The 14072-nt window shown below is 43.4% G+C and overlaps 1 protein-coding gene across 1 annotated transcript in view; it reads right to left on the reverse strand.

The window, feature by feature from the left end:
• The window catches only part of smfn (small fragment nuclease), a 95265-nt gene that overhangs the window by 17287 nt on the left and 63906 nt on the right, over positions 1-14072 (reverse strand). The window contains exon 7 of the mRNA XM_051937696.1: positions 7580-13853. Coding sequence (XP_051793656.1) covers positions 13730-13853 — 124 coding nt within the window. The 3' untranslated portion in view covers positions 7580-13729. The remainder of the gene's footprint in view (positions 1-7579; positions 13854-14072) is intronic.

Consider the following 14072-nt stretch of genomic DNA (forward strand, 5'->3'; position numbering starts at 1 on the left):
TCATGCTACTAGTTCTAGATGTTTCGCTAACCGTCTACTTGTTTTTGTAATTTTGTGCAGTTATGTTCCAATCGCACTGTTGATTGCTTGAACAGATCAGAGCCTCTCTGGTGCAGAAGTGTTTCCTTTTCGTATTTGTTTTTTACTGGTTCAGCTTTTGGTGTTTGATTATACATGTGTAAAAGGCTAGAACTGAATTGTTTGGCACACTGTGTTCTATGAATGTGAATTACTCTCTCTGAAAAATGATTTTGACAAAGCAGATATATATATTCACTCTCAGTAATAATAATGCTGTCCTGAACTATGATTCTTGTGTTTTGAGAGTAATGTTAATATGAGAAATGGATTTTATTTGTGCCTAATCCATATAGAACAGTGTTTTGTAGTTTCAAAATGGGTCTCCAAATAAAACTAAGAAAATACTTTCAATACACGCCGGCAGGTTTAGTTAGCTTTTAAGACTGTAGTTGCTGTTATTGCACAGCCCTCACAATGATTATCTCGAACGTCATTCAAAGCGGAACCGTCCACAAAAGATATCAATAAAACCAGGTTGTGGTAGAACAAAAATATCAGGTCATGGTTTAGTTTCTTCATTCGCTGTTGTCACACAAACAGGTCAAACGGTTTGTTATAGTCAGGTAGAGCCAAAACAACATCAGTTTTCAGGGCTAATTTTAGATTTTTAAAAGCCTTCTCACCATGTTCAGTCCAAGTAATTTCATCTGTTAATGACATGTCCTTGCCATATATTAAATCTTGCAGTGGCTGAGATAACACTGCATAATCTGGAATCCAAGATCTGCAGAAATTACAAAGGTCGGAAAAGGACATCATTTGTTGTTTTATTCGTGGCTTTGGAGCATTTTGGATGGCAGTTTTTCTGTCAGGAAGTAGAGCTTTCCCATGTTTTTGAAAGTATATGGCCTAGATACACTACTTGTGGAGCCCATAACTGAAGTTAGTTTAGCGAAACCTTATGACATGTTCCATGTAAATGTCGTAACACTGCCACTGTAGTCTATTTACAGTGTTCCTGCATGTCTGCAGTCACAAGAATGTCATCAACATACAACAAAATTTGGCTGGGTTTTGGAATTTGAAATTTGCCATTGAACACCTGAGATCCTGAGTGTATACATGGGGGCTTCCTGTAAAGCCTTGTGGTAATCGTATATAGGTGTACTGTGCACCTTTAAAGGCAAACCGAACCAGTCTTGTGAGGTAAGGTGTAGCAGTGTAGAGAAGAAAGTATTACTTAAATCTATAACTGAAAACCACTTTTTATCTGGGGTCACTTCATTTAATAATGTATGTGGGTTTGGAACATCAGGCGTAGTTTTCTGTACAGCATCATTCACTGCTCTTAAATCTTGAATCATCCTCCATTTTCCTGTATGTGCTTTTTAAACAGGGAAAATGGGTGTATTACAAACGCGCTCTTTCGTTTTCACAATAATCCCTGATTCTTCCATATCTGCAATAACAGGTCTTATACCTTCTATTACTGTGTGTTTCAGAGGATATTGAGGAATCTGTGGTCGATATGGAGTGGCTGCTTGTACTTCAACAGGAGGAAAATCTTTAATCAGTCCTACATCTGTAGGGCTGTTGGACCAGAGATCACTGGGCAGGTTTTTTTAATTCTGGGTAATCCTCTATAGACAGACAAATTAATGATCAGGTTTCTTTTTCATCCAAATGTGTGGAGGGTGTGGTTTTTACACACCACCCAAGAGGCTGTTTCATGAACCGCAAAAGTTGTTGAAATTCGGGTGTTTAGCTATTACTCTGGTTTTCAGGTCTGCACTCTCATGGGATAGAGTTTGTTTTTTTCCGTCCGTTAAGAAATATGCAACCACATCCATATATTAATATCTTTATATAGTAATACATTTACACTTTATTACATCTATGCTTTATCAACATGAAATTTCATTTTAGCTTGATCTGTTGAACCGTGTGATAATTGTTCCTGTGGTCTTAATACTGCATACAGAGTGAAGTGTTTGAAATGTACCAGGCTGAGCTGCATTCCAAAGATAAAAAGAACCTTGAAGCAAAAGCAGCTGAAAGCAAACCATTTTAAGCACTGAGTTCTCATTGTGGTACGAACTAACAGCAAGAACACAGTCTTGGTCTTACAGGAACAATTACCTCACACACCTCATAAAAGCTCGTCATTGAAAAATCCCAAATCTCTAAACATATGAACAACTGAAAATTAGATTCCTATTTCACTGACTCCATCGCAGGTGTCTATAATCAATGTTACAAAGCAAATCGGACCATAAAGAAATGTCTGTGATCATGCTTGCATATGACAAAATTATGTTAAGTTATTACCAAGTTATATGTCAAATTACAGGTAAGAAAAAAGAGAAATACTCCCAGTGGGCCCACCACCTACAGGGCAGGAAGTCGGGGTCGGGTGATATGTCCACCGGGCAGTAGGCAGGAGCGGGCGCCTGGGTGTGCCGCCCCCTGGTGGCGTAGACTAGCTCTGGGGACATGGAACATCACCTCACTGGCGGGGAAGGAACCTGAGCTGGTGCGGGAGGTGGAGCGATACCGGCTAGATATAGTTGGGCTCGCCTCCACGCACAGCAAGGGTTCTGGAACCAGAATCCTGGAGAGGGGTTAGACTCTCTCCTACTCCGGAGTTGCCCAGGGAGAGAGGCGCCGGGCGGGTGTGGGGATACTCACAAGCCCCCGGCTGAGCGTCGCTTTGTTGGAGTTCTCCCCGGAGAACGAGAGGGTCGCCTCTCTGCGACTTCGTGTTGCAGGGGGGAAAACTCTGACTGTTGTCTGTGCTTATGCGCCAAACAGCAGTTCAGAGTATCCGGCCTTCTTGGAGTCTCTGGGTGGGGTCCTGGAAGGGGTACCGCCCGGGGATTCCATAGTTCTCCTGGGAGACTTCAACGCTCACGTGGGCAACGATGGAGAAACCTGGAGGGGGGTGATTGGGAGGAACGGCCTGCCCGATCTGAACCCGAGTGGTGTTTTGTTATTGGACTTCTGTGCTAGTCATGGTTTGGCCATAACAAACACCATGTTAGAGCATAAGGTTGCGCATAAGTGTACTTGGTACCAGAGCACCTTAGGCCAAAGGTCGATGATCGACTTTATAGTCGTATCATCAGACCTGCGGCCGTATGTCTTGGACACTCGGGTGAAGAGAGGTGCAGAGCTGTCAACTGATCACCACCTGGTGGTGAGTTGGATCCGATGGCGGGGAAGACTGCCGGACAGACCTGGTAAACCCAAACGTGTAGTGCGGGTGAACTGGGAACGTCTGGCGGAGGACCCTGTCCGTAGGGTTTTCAACTCCCACCTCCGGAAGAGTTTCACCTGCATCCCGGGGGAGGTTGGGGACATGGATTCTGAGTGGTCCATGTTCAAAGCCTCCATTGCAGAAGCAGCTGTTAGGAGCTGTGGTCTGAAGGTCACTGGTGCCTATCGCGGCGGCAATCCAAGGATCCGCTGGTGGACACCAGCGGTGAGGGAGGTCGTCAGGCTGAAAAAGGAGACTTTTCGAGCCTGGTTGGCTCGGGGGTCTCCTGAAGCAGCTGACAGGTACCGGCTGGCCAAAAGGGCGGCAGCTGCGGCAGTTGTGGAAGCTAAAACTCGGGTGTGGGAGGAGTTCGGGGAGGCCATGGAGAAGGACTTTCGGTCGACCTCGGGGAAGTTCTGGCAAACCATTCGACGCCTCAGGAAGGGGAGGCAGGGCTTCGCTCAGGCTGTGTATGGTCGGGGTGGAGAACTGTTTACCCGTACTGGGGATATCGTCGGGCGGTGGAAAGAGCACTTCGAGGAACTCCTGAACCCGGTAAACACGTCCTCTATGGAGGAGGCAGAGCCTGAAGACTCGGGGGTATCTGCGTCCATATCCGTGGCAGAGGTCGCCGAGGTAGTTAAAAAGCTCCTCGGTGGCAAGGCGCCAGGTGTGGACGAGATTCGCCCTGAGATGCTGAAGGCTCTGGACATTGTTGGACTGTCTTGGTTGACACGTCTATGCAATGTCACGTGGGCATCGGGTACAGTACCTGGGGAGTGGCAGACCGGGGTGGTGGTCCCTATTTTTAAAAAGGGGGATCGGAGAATGTGTGCCAACTACCGCGGTATCACACTTCTCAGCCTCCCCGGGAAAGTTTACTCTCGGGTGCTGGAAGGGAGGATCCAACCGATAGTCGAACCTCGGATTCAGGAGGAGCAATGCGGATTCCGTCCCGGTCGTGGAACAGCGGACCACCTCTTTACCCTTGTGGAGCTGCTGAGGGGGTCATGGGAGTATGACCTGCCAGTCTACATGTGCTTTGTAGATCTGGAGAAGGCCTACGACTGTGTCCCCCGAGGGGCTTTGTGGGGGGCACTGTGGGAGTATGGGGTCCAAGGCTCGTTGTTACGGGCCATTCGGTCCCTGTACAACCAAAGTGAGAGCTGTGTCCGCATACTCGGCATTAAGTCAGACTCGTTTCTGGTGGGTGTTGGACTCCGCCAGGGCTGCCCCTTGTCTCCAATCCTGTTTGTGGTTTTCATGGACAGGATTTCAAGGCGCAGTCGTGGTGGGGAGGGTTTTCAGTTTGGGAGCCTCAGGATCGCATTGCTGCTTTTTGCAGATGATGTGGTTTTGTTGGCATCCTCAGACCGTGACCTCCGGCACGCACTGGAGCTGTTTGCAGCCGAGTGTGAAGCGGCAGGGATGCGGATCAGCACCTCCAAGTCCGAGGCCATGGTTCTCTGCCGGACCTCAGAGAGTGCTTCCTCCGGGTTGGGGGGAGTTGCTTCCCCAAGCGAAGGAGTTTAAGTATCTCGGGATCTTGTTCACGAGTGATGGGAAAATGGAGCGAGAGATGGACAGGCGGATTGGTGCGGCGTCAGCAGTAATGCGGGCATTGTACCGAACCGTCGTGGTGAAGAGGGAGCTGAGCCGTAAGGCGAAGCTCTCGATTTACCAGTCCATCTACGTTCCAACCCTCACCTATGGTCATGAGCTTTGGGTAGTGATCGAAAGAACAAGATCGCGGATACAAGCGGCCGAAATGAGCTTCCTCCGTAGGGTGACTGGGCTCAGCCTTAGAGATAGGGTGAGGCGCTCAGACATCCGGAGGGAGCTCGGAGTAGAGCCGCTGCTCCTTCGCATCGAAAGGAGCCAGTTGAGGTGGTTTGGCCACCTGATTCGGATGCCTCCGGGGAGACTTCCTCTGGAGGTTTTCCGAGCACGTCCGTCTGGGAGGAGACCCCGGGGCAGACCCAGAACTCGCTGGAGAGATTATATATCTCGTCTGGCCTGGGAACGCCTCGGGATCCCCCAGGAAGAGCTGGAAAGCATCGCTGGGGGGAGGGACGTTTGGAACGACCTGCTTCGCCTGCTGCCCCTGCGACCTGGCCCCGGGTAAGCGGAGGAAAATGGATGGATGGAAAAAGAGAAATACATGTGGTGCAGATATTCTGAATTCAATTCATACTTCTTGTCTGCTTTTTGTTGGAAAGTTTTTTTATTAACACAGTAACATCATTCTTAGTTACTAAAACCATACTTTTATAGTAAGTGCAACTATGTCAAAAGACAAACTCACACCTTGGTTTTAAATCCGAAGCTACCAACACATAATAAGAGTTACATTATCAAGTTATTGCAGCTAGTATTCAATGTAAAAGCTGGTCTAATTTTGACTGAATGGAGACAATGTTGTGCTAAATGAATGGTAATACAGTTCACAATTGATGTCGGAGGTTAACCCCCTACTGAATGGAAACAATGTTTCATCTCTGCAACACAGAAGAGCATTTCTTCATGAGACACTGAAGAAATGATAAATCCTTGGTCTATTTTCTCACACCTCACAGTTTTGATTGTGATCATTTTGATATTTTGTTATTAGACGCTCGCTGTCCTATCTTCTCTTTCTGTTCCTATTTTGTTTATATTAACAGTGTAAATGTGTAAATTCAGTCCTTCGGTTTGTGATCTGTCACCCTTGTTATGGGGTGGGAGGGTGGGAGGGGGTCATTTATCTGGTGCTTCAGCTGCCGCGGCGCCTTCGGCCTCTGATGCAGCAGGCCATCGTTGTTGTTGTCTTTGTGTTTTTGTACACTATCTTATCACCTTCTGCTCTGGCTGCACAGGCCTCAGCTTCTTTTTATTTGTTGCTGTATTTCCTTTTTTTTGTGCTTCTTTCAGCCATATTTCTGCATAATGAAGCTGTTTTTCAGTTTCTTTTGATTTCTTTTATCAGTTTGTTGTTTTGCAGTTAATTTTGTAAATAGCTCTGTGCAGCCTCCTACTGTTAATTTGCTATTAAATTCATATTTCTTTTCCCAATCTGACAAGAATTGTATCGAATCTGGATGCTTCTGTTCCATGTATTTTGCATCGCCTTATAGTGAAATTTTTCTTGATTATTTTTGTTTTGTTTTGTTCAAAATTATTTTATTGAGAATTTGTGAAAAACAATGCGTCATAAGCCAAAATTCAGCCCTTGGAAGACAAGCTTCTAGGCCAGCTCTATTAGCTAGTCCGGTTTTCCACTAGGGGTCCTATATCAGGACTAAAGGTCGTTTTAGAGTTTTCACAAAGTCCTCCTAAATCTTAATGACTGCTCACACTTAGTGATTTACTTCAACTGACAACAGCCGTACGTTCACACCGATAGGTTTCAGGCTGTCCACTGCTTCAATCACTGACCAGTCCTTTCACACTCACAGTTTTACACATGCACACGTTTTGTAAGTTTTCAGCTTTTCCTAGCTCAGGACTTCACTTTCCTACTGTAAGTTTTGGCTTCTCTTAGCTCAGGACTTCACTTTCCTAAAGCGCTTTGTTCGGATGCCGTCAACCTGGAACCCCGCAGAACCCAGACAAGGTGTAACCAGCCAACGTGGAATTCAACCGCGGAGGGCTTTCGTCCCCGAACCTAGTGCCAGGGGGCTGTGCACAGACTTCGGTCTCCCTCGAACAGCTCCTTCGGTTCCCAGGTGTATTGGCATCCTTTCTGTGCTTCTTTTTTTTTCTTTTCACTCTTTATCTGAAGGATTTCAGTTTTTAGTTTAGTTTGGAGTTCTAAGATGTCTCTCTCATCTAATTTGCCTGAGAAATTATGTTTCTTTCTCCATCTTTTTTGACTTATTTTTCCTGATTCTTCCACATATCCTTCCATAAACTTCTCATCGCCTTCTAATACTTTTTGTCCCATAGCTGCTTGTTGTTGAGTTCTCTGGCACGAGACAACGGGAGGACACTAACACATCCTTCTACTGCAGATAAGCTGCAGTGGTGTTAGTTTTTATGAGTCTAGCTCGCCCTTAATCCCCTTGTCACCAGTACGTCGTCAACAACAAGGAAAATAATAAACTAGAAATTCAGCAAGGTACTCTAGACCTTATAATGTGCTTGAATTTCCCAATCACACTTCACATTCACCCGTGTACACTTGTGCCCGGTTTCATTACGGCTAAACCCTAAACCTTAGTCTCTTACGGCAGACCTGCCAGTGGCACCATTTTATTCACATTTCACGGCCTTTTTATCGTTTCATTACGGCGAAACCTAACCAAAGAATTCTCTCTTTCTCACCCGTGGTTCTGATCGGTGTCACTTCCTGGAACGGATCCTTGGATTCACACCAAGCGCCGAGGGACCGCTTTTCTTTTCACCGACCTGGCCACGAATTCACGTCCCAGGATTTTCAGATCTCGCTGCTTGGCGACGATCGCTGTCGACAGACTTCGATGTCGGCTCTCCTCGACGTCGGGAAGGAATCCTCGGATCCGGCTCGAAGGACCAAGTTATATGTCAGAGAGAAGCTCCGCTGAGAGCTCCCACATAACATAAGAAGATATTCACCAAATCAGAAAAACACGGAGACTGTAATTTTACTTGCAAGGGTAACACAGCACAGTGTAACAAGACACATTAGTGTGAGCTACAAAGACTGCTCCCATACAAGGTTTATTTTATACATGAGCAGAAATGAAGACATGGCATAAGATAAGAAATAGGTCAAGTTACACAAGGGGGTGTGCTAAGCTGAAAGAGTGGAAATATACTGGGATATGGAGACTAGGGAGAGAGAGAGAGGGAGAGATATGTGCAGATAGAAATGAGTGAGTGGTATTCTATAAAAATAGTCATGTAAAATACTATGCACACACAGTTAATGCTCTAAGGCTCGATTATGATAAATGTATTTACAAATTCAACTCTAACAAACAACGTCATACAAATAATGGAGGAAATCTTTAACATAAAACTACCCCGAGACCCATGAATTGTATATCTGGAGAAACACTTGAAAAGAAAGATACTTTTACTTCTTTAAAATCCTAACCATTGCTATCAAAAAGGCCTTGACAAGAAACTGGCTGAAAAGTGACCCTCCTAAACCTCACCAATGGCTGGACATTGTTGAAGAAATATACACCATGGAAAAATTGAATTTTTTGACTTGGAATTAAAGTGGCAGAAATGGACTGCATTCATGGCAAAATCCCAGTAACGACGTACTATGTTAAAAAGAAGAAGAAGAAAGAGAAAATGTCTATGAACATGGAAAATCTCCCCCAGTATGTTATAGTTTTTGTTTTTATGTTTAGTTTGTGTTAATGTAACTGTTTGGAAAATGGCAAAATAAAAAGTTAAAAAAAAGTTGTAGACCCAGTTACAGATGCCATTGTCCACCTTTAGCAGCTATGAACAGTGATAATTGCTCTCAGAAACTTTATTCAGGACCATGACTTAAAATATGCGGCAGATGCATTTATGGTACCATGATCATAGGTCACCCTAAATTCAAGGTGCTCCCACACAGCAGACCGACACAATACCACATGCACATCCTCTCTGTCTTCTCTGCTCGCCATGTCCGCAACACACACCTCCACAAGTGTCCAGCTACACTGCTGTTTCTTGTGTTGTGCATACTTATGTTTGGAACTACACACGCTCCAAAGAAAAAAAAAAAGACAAAACATGTGATCTGAACGACACATGTTCCAAACCAAAGTCAGGTGAACCGAATGATTTGGATATTTTTCATAAACCTTTCCATCCCTATTAGGAGTCATTGTATACTGTTTTACTTTACCAGAGGGTTGTTAATTCATTTATTGTTGCTATTTAAGGATTTAAAAATATTGTCAATGTCACTCAATGGAATCTCTTTACACAGGCTACAAGTGATGTTCATCTGAAAAGGGCAGCAGTCCTCAAGGCACTTTGTCTCTTTGTCTGATAATGAGAGACATCACATCTACGAGTGCATAAGTCATTGTAATCACTTTTTTTGTCAGTGCTGTTTGTAACTACGTTTAAACTTCTAGAATACATGTCCTTTACAATGACAAGCCACTGGTCTCTGTCATGTCTGACAGAAGGTTCTTGTGTGTAAAATGATACACTGCTGTGGCAGTGCAATATATAAAAGTTGAGAAGTGAGAATGTTTCTTATGGTGTCTTATCTCTGTAAGTGAACATTGACTACTTTGTTAATGTGCAGTTCTGAAAAGATTCAGTGACTTTTTCTATAAAATTTGAACAAGGAAACTGTTGATCCTATTTGAAACACTGCATTTTATTCATACACTTCTAAAGGCATGCATACATAAAAATAAAACCAGAACTAGCTTCTCAGGTTTGGGGTATGGGATCAAGAGTGTATTAACTGAGTCACCCTAAATTCAAGGTGCTCCCACACAGCAGACCGACACAATACCACATGCACATCCTCTCTGTCTTCTCTGCTCACCATGTCCGCAACACACACCTCCACAAGTGTCCAGCTACACTGCTGTTTCTTGTGTTGTGCATACCTATGTTTGGAACTACACACACTCCAAAGAAAAAAAAAAGACAAAACATGTGATCTGAACGACACACGTTCCAAACCAAAGTCACTGAATATGATTTTTAGGACATTCAAGTGTTTTTCTTTTTCTTATTCACCGTTTCAATATACTGGACACTGAGGGAAATGGCATCCAGAGAGACATGCAAGTGGCCACTATGGGCATTTATGTGATCAAAAGGAGGGTGGAGAGAGTGGACAATATGATGACATTGGAATTTTTGTTGAGGGGCTGATAATCCTGGACAACATTGGATCTGCAGTCCAAGCTTGCACAGTGATGCTTGGAGTAATCTATGCACTGAACCTGGCCTACCCAAAAGAGAGTATTTGTACAGACTTAAGTGCAACATGCTAAATTTACTTGTAGCCTTCCCGTTCTACCTGACGGGGCAGCAACAAAGGATCGCCAGTCCTGTTGTTTGTTCTCCTGCTCCAGGCCAACACTCCAATATTCCCCTAGTCACGGTATTTGTTTGCATGCATAGTATTTAATTTTGTTCAGCTTTTTATTTAGTGGAAGTCTTTGCAGTGTATTGTATCAGAGCCAGAAGAGCTGTGCTTTTTGTTTTCCTTCCTGTGAGCCATTCTAGGATAACCATAGTTACATTACTGTGACTTCTGGGACCAAACAAATCTGGTCTCAGATCAGGAGCACTTTATTTTCATATTATTAGTTTAAAGATTGCACTTAAATATGTGCCAGAACTTATTTTAACAGAATGTGAAGTTTTATTTTTTCAGTAATTAAGCAATTTAATTGATTTGAATTAACTCAGGGCTGCACAGAGCAATAGTGGTTAGCACTTTCGCCTTGCAGCAAGAAGATCCCTGGTTCGAGTCCCAGCCTGAGCCCGGGATCTTTCTGCATGGAATTTGCATGTTCTCCCTGTGCATGCGTGGGTTTTCTCCAGGCACTCCGGCTTCCTCCCACAGTCCAAAATATGCTGAGGTTAATTGATGACTCTAAATTGTCCGTAGGTGTGAATATGAGTGTGATTGTTTGTCTGTATATGTAGCCCTGCGACAGACTGGCGACCTGTCCAGGGCGTCCCCTGCCTTTGCCCGAGTCAGCTGGGCTAGGCTCCAGCACCCCCTGCGACCCTAGTGAGGATAAAGCGGTGTATAGTGTCAAGTAAGATGCAGATGTTGAGGTCTCAGAAAGGACTCAGGCTCATTATGGCCCTAAGGTAACAAAGGTTTTGAAGCAGACAAATAAAGAAACATTATAAGTTAACCACATAATTATGCTTGCTGAACAGTATATTTTCTAGAATGTTGATTTGATTTGATTAAAGTGATGATACAGATGATTTATTATGTTTAAGATCAAGAAGAATGATTTAAGAAGTGATTCTGTGTAAAGTAATCCTTGTTTAGGTTCTGTATGTGTGTGTGCAGGCCTGACAGGCTCTGTGTGTGTAAGCCTTACAAAAGCAGAAGTGCAGAGAACAACAATCACCATGACTCGGCAGCCACAGTGACGACACAGCAACCTCCTCAGAAAAAGGGGAAGTTAGGGAAAACCCAGAAGGATCTGTTGAAATGTGTGCGTGTTAAACAGAATGTGGACACTGTGTATTTGCTGTAACAACATGACTTGTGTATTACTGCTGTATGTGACAACAAGTTGATTGCCTAAGTTAGACGGCGTACCTAGCCAGTTTTGTGTGTAAGGAGAGAGAGATAAAAAGGCAGAGCCACAAGCACAGAACGGGAGATGTTCGCCGGAGCTGCCAGAAGAGCTGCAAAGGGAACTTGGTCGGAGTTCTGAAGAATCTTCACCTTCCTCTATTGCCCTAGAGACGGGAAGACAACGCGGGACTTAGGCTCCAGAGATCGCTGAGGACATCGTTGGAAGCAAAGTCTTTTTCTGACTTTGTTCAACAAGTGAAGACCACACTCTGCCAAACGGAGAGTCCTAAGAGGTTCTGCAGTTATCCAGAAGAGACCAATAGAGGGAAGAACCGACTACCCCCGAAGAGGCAAAGGAGGCAACAGCACTGGGCTGTTCCCCTCCCCGGGGCTGGGAGATCCAGTGACCCACCACAGCCTGAACAGACGAGGGTTTTCCATCACCACCATACTACAGAGAAGACAGCTGGGGCGTAAGCACTAACGTTCCGGCCGATTCCAGAGATAACTGCCAGACCACGATTGGCTTACAGGACTCCTCCACTCCCCCTGCCGAGGGATAAGATCCTTTTGTCCGCCAAGAAGACATCGTACTGAGTCCTCTGGACAACTGAGGACTCCTCCCAGACACAAGTCAAGACCGAGTGATACGGTAGTGGCCACGCTGTTCGCTCTCTCTCCTAAATTTAATAATTAGAGAAGATTGTCAGGTACGCTCAATTTAGTTACTTTAGTATAATTTTTAATCAGAAATAATTAATTGTTTAATCATGAATTGATGCTGTGCCCTTGCTAAATTTGCTTAATAAAACGCTTTACTGCATTTAAAGAGAAGCCTAATGAAATTATTATAAACCACTGATTCTGCATAGTGGTAAAAAGTTAAGTTGATTGTGTGCATTCAATCCAATGGTTCTTAAAGGTTACTTAGTCCAAAGTGAGAGTGTTTAAACATTACCCCTGAGGTTAGTCCCTTCCAAACCTCTAAAATGAACCCAGGAATAGCACCAAGTGCATGCAAGTCCTTAGAGAGAAGCTGACCGATAACGAACGTGATTGATAAATCGATTCTACTACTTCAAAAGGCTGCTTAGTGGGATAGCATTTATCAGATAAGAGGGGTGAGACGTTCGGATGCAAGGCAGTCAGAACCTGGGCGAGTGTCTCTCGACTCCAGCTTAATTATTCTGCTGAAACCTGTTAGGTGGAATACTAATAGGCAGATAGAATCTAACCCTTTAAACGGAGAGCTGGACCAGATTTAACCTGAGGTAAGGGTTAAAGAAGGCTAGACTGGCGAACAATAGAGACTGGATGGATGGATGAATGAGCTCATTGAAAGCAAGCATTATTTACTCAAGTGCATTTAAAATGGGCTTAATTGAAATTACTAATGAAATATGACTTGAATTTGCTCATAGTGGTTGAAAAAATACTTAACCAAATCTATTTAATTTTACTGAAAAAATATTAGTTTAATTTTTTTATTTGAATTTAAATCAGTTTATTTCATGCAACCACTTGACATAATAAAATTGAGCAAATTCAACAAAACATATTTTTTAGTGTACAGGTGCACGGTACAGTTGTCAGCAACAATCAGGAATAAAAAAATGCAAGTTATCAACCGCTGCTGAGAGACAATTGGTCACTGACCAAGAGGCTGAAGTACAACACAGAAGTTAATGCAATTGTAAAAATGGAAGATAATGCATCTGTTGTTTCTGTGAAAAGCATTAGTGTTGTTCTTCTGCATTAATATGTATTTGAGAAGAAAAGAAAAATGAGCTTTTCCAATGTTTTATTGGACTACGGGCCAATAGTGTCCATAAACACCACAATCAAAAATAAATAAATTTAGCAAAATATTTGTGTAATTTAAGAATTTTTCAGATATCAATGCACTACACAAAAATAATGACATGGACGAAATTGTTTTGTCAGAGATCACTGAATTTATTTTGTTTCATTTGAACAAGAAAAAATGAAAATCAATATCTCCATCTAAATAAAAACAAAACATAAATACCACAGGTCACCTCCAAATGTTCCTCCTTGAAACTTGGGAAAGTATCTTTCCTTTAACTGTTGCTAGAATCTTGTTCCCTTTGATGGAGCCTCTACATTAATCATATTCAAACACTGGATTGTTAGGCTGTTAACTATGAACCAAAACTAAAATAATTGAAGAGAATGTTTTCTTCAAAAAAATGCAACAGTGAAGACTCAAAAGTCTCACTTGTGTCCTAACATCTGGTGCGGCCTCCATTTTCAACAATTTTTCGCTTCTTCTCTTCTGCTGACCCTTTAAAGATGCTGGCTCTGTAGTACTGCAGCTCTATAATGCTCTCCTGGATGTCATCCAAGGCTCTGCAGGAGAACAAAAAATAATCGATTAACAGCAACACTGATTATGATGCATTATTATTTTTGAGCAGAGAGAGCAAATTAGATAAAACTCACACTCAACAATACATGCTACCTGATTTATTTTTAACCATAATTGCAGCTAAATGTGTCAATAATGAACAGTGTCAATGATTTTTATGCATCATAAAAAAACTCACACTCAGCTTGTTCGTGGCCACC

This window comes from Acanthochromis polyacanthus, chromosome 17, assembly GCF_021347895.1.
Source record: "Acanthochromis polyacanthus isolate Apoly-LR-REF ecotype Palm Island chromosome 17, KAUST_Apoly_ChrSc, whole genome shotgun sequence".
NCBI classification, from domain to species: domain Eukaryota; kingdom Metazoa; phylum Chordata; class Actinopteri; family Pomacentridae; genus Acanthochromis; species Acanthochromis polyacanthus.